This window comes from Centruroides sculpturatus, unplaced genomic scaffold (genome assembly GCF_000671375.1).
Source record: "Centruroides sculpturatus isolate CEXI.00-Female unplaced genomic scaffold, Cexi_2.0 scaffold99, whole genome shotgun sequence".
In the NCBI taxonomy this organism is placed as follows: Eukaryota; Metazoa; Arthropoda; class Arachnida; order Scorpiones; family Buthidae; genus Centruroides; species Centruroides sculpturatus.
Genome location: NW_019384321.1, coordinates 468192 through 471474, shown reverse-complemented (window position 1 = coordinate 471474; position 3283 = coordinate 468192). Strand labels below are relative to the sequence as shown.

At 28.3% G+C, this 3283-nt stretch overlaps 1 protein-coding gene across 1 annotated transcript in view; it reads left to right on the top strand.

The window, feature by feature from the left end:
• LOC111625708 (zinc finger protein 271-like) overlaps nucleotides 1–3283 on the top strand; it is a 23307-nt gene that overhangs the window by 14970 nt on the left and 5054 nt on the right. Inside the window, exon 3 of the mRNA XM_023368929.1 lies at nucleotides 2481–2844. Coding sequence (XP_023224697.1) covers nucleotides 2481–2844 — 364 coding nt within the window. The remainder of the gene's footprint in view (nucleotides 1–2480; nucleotides 2845–3283) is intronic.

Here is a 3283-nt window from a genome sequence, read left to right as displayed (position 1 = left end):
TTTTAAAATATGCGTTTTTAGAGACAAAATATAAAAAAAAAAACCTTCCAATAGCATTTTAGTAGTTATGAAAAAAAAAATCTCGAGACGACACTTACCAATTACACCACCGTGTGGGTATATATATATATATAATATATTGACGTGCGCTTTCACAACTTGTAATTTTTCATTCATAAAATCATATAATGGACACTAAAACGGAACTATCTGAGCCCACGTTGAAACTACTATTACAAATACCCGTTATTGCGTTCGACAGGCGCTTCCCGCCAGAATGTAGAAACGAGTTCGGAATTAGTCAGAATTAGCCTTTATTGTGACTACTTCTTGGGGGGGCAACCCGAACTTTGCTCGAATTACGCTTCCGTAACACCGTAACATGCTATAACGAAATTCACGAGTTAAAATTTGACAACGACGATTTATTTTTCGAGATTAATTAATTAACTTGCTAAAAAGAAAACAGAATCAAATTACTTTAAAATTCAGATTAAATGTTTATAAATTTATTATCTAAATTTATAAACATATATGTTTTATATAGCCTATCTAATCCTTTAAGTATAAAAATATAAAGTTATGTAACAATACAGTAATTTATATGTAAGATTGGGATTGATTGGCTACTACATAAAGATTTTAAAACAATAGATGTGACACGAGTTAGAGCAGTGTTCATTCATCCAGTTTTTGTTTTTTTCTTTTGTTTAATTTCACATAGATAAGATGGATCATCTGTGGTCCGCAGACCACAGTTTGAGTAGCACCGTGTCACAAAGTTCGATCGGTCTCGGGAAAAGGGCCTTGTTATTAATTACTCGTTATTAATTAAGTCAGACAGCGAGCGACTTTGTTTTAAATTTCTTTTATGAATCGCACAAATTTTATTTCTTTTTTAATTACACACGGAAATACCTGTAGCTTTTAACACCAAATGGTATACAAAAATGAATGAAATCGGAAGTACCGTAGTCGACAGAAAATTGCCAACCAGGAATAGGCCTATTTAAAGAATGGATAACATTTTATTTGTGTGTGTGCCGCCACCTGTTATAAAAAGTTGTTAATTATTAAATATCATATTATTGATTATCTTAAAATAGCAAAACGCTTACTTTTTAGATTAGGGATGATTTTTATTAAAAATTTGTCAATGATAATAACGAGTAATATAGTCATTAAGTTTGACCCTACCAGAGATATGACACAAAACCCGCATTTGTTCCTTTACCCGCTCGACCTTTAACCACTAAAATTGAATTGCATCAATAACCCCAATACAGAATCCTTCCTGAAAATTTTAGAAATTTTCTATAGATAGCAAAGGAGTTATGCTTCAAAAAAGTTGCTCGTTGCTGGATTTATTTTAATGATGTATTAGATAAAATTTAATAAAAGCATTTTTAATTAATGAATATGATCATAGTTGAGGTTCGAATCCAGCGAAGATTTCTGAAAAATTTATTGTAATGTTACTAAATGTGTACACTGTTAATATGAAATAATTAAAGAAGGAAATTTATTAATATATATTTTAAAAGATTTAGAGTAGAGAATGGAAATTTTAATCATTGTACAAAATACTTCGAATATGAATTTGTCTTATATTTATGATCGTTTTATTCTTTTCATTTAGTTAATTTTCATCTTGAAAATACAGAAAACAGAAACTAAAAAAAAAAGGAAAAGAACGAAATCCAATCTTGCAAGAATGAAATTCATTATTCCCTCTTAAAAATTTCTATTTTACAGGCTTGAACGTTGTGAATTCTTCTTTTTATGAAGGAAGTATTTTTTTAAATACAATATTCGTTTTATTCGAATTTAACATAAACAATTATACATTTAACAATACGAATGAATAGGATTATGAATAAAACATTCTAATGTTAAAGTCAAATTAAATTAAATTTTATAGAATTTATTTCATATGTGATGTTATTACTTGTAGTTGTTCTTTGGATGAAACACAACGTTTAGAAGAAAATATTTTCCAAGATTATAGAAAAAAATTGTATATTCGATAGTGTTTTACTTGAAGAAGCAGGAGAGAAATCTATTTCATGAAATAAGGATCAATGGAAAGAGCATGAAGATATAAAAACACTTTAAAATGTTTTACAGAAATTGTTTTCTTTAATATGTCAGTCTGAATTATCTGTGTTTGAAAATAACATTAGTAATATCACTAATATGATATATTTATACTCGAACTTTGTCATTTCTAAAATTAGTTTTCATGTTTTGATGCAGAAATGTGCTTTTCGATATATAAATGTTTATTTTTAGTTAAATACTATTACTGGTTATTTATTGCTTCTATTGAAAAAAATTATTTTATTACACACAGATAAAATATTATTTAAAACAATTTTTTTAATTGCAGATAATAGGAACCGAAAGAAATTTTCATGTAAACACTGTAAGAAGAACTTCACAACTAAACAAAACTTGCAACGTCATGAAAGAATATATAGAGGAGAAAAGCCTTACACTTGTGATCAATGTGAACAGAAGTTTTCACGGAAGGAGCACTTAATTAAACATCTTCGCACGCATACTGGAGAAAAACCTTACACTTGTGACGAGTGTAATCAGAAGTTTTCTGAAAAAGGAAGCTTTATCAAACATCTTCGCATGCATACTGGAGAAAAACCTTACACTTGTGATGAATGTAAACAGAAGTTTTCATGGAGGGCGAACTTAATTACACATCTTCGCACGCATACTGGAGAAAAGCCTTACACTTGTGACGAGTGTAAAAAGAAATTTTCAGTAAAAGGAAACTTAGTTAGACACCTTCGGATCCACAACGGAGAAAAACTGTATGAATGTCAATTATGTCCAGAGAAATTCATTCGAAACACAGACCTAAAAAACCATTACAATATTCACAATTAGAAATAATTTTTCTTCGAAATTTATAATTTTTATTTATGTATAATAATCACAAGGTACAAATAAAACCAGTTTAAAATTAAAATCATTTTTTAATTTTATGAATTTCTTGACAGTTTCAACTAAAAAAGCATCACAATATTCATACTCGGATGTAATTTCCTTGAAATATAATTCTATAACAAACAACTTTTTTGTTAGTCGACAGAACTCTGTATTTATTATCACACGTGGTGTTAACAAAATTTAAAGATTTCGAATTTGCTGAAATTATCTATTTGCAATTTTTTGCTTGCATATCTAGAACAGTATTTATGTATAAGTTTGTTGGAAACACGCTTTTAACTTAATGAGTTTAATTATCATGACTTCATATCAATTC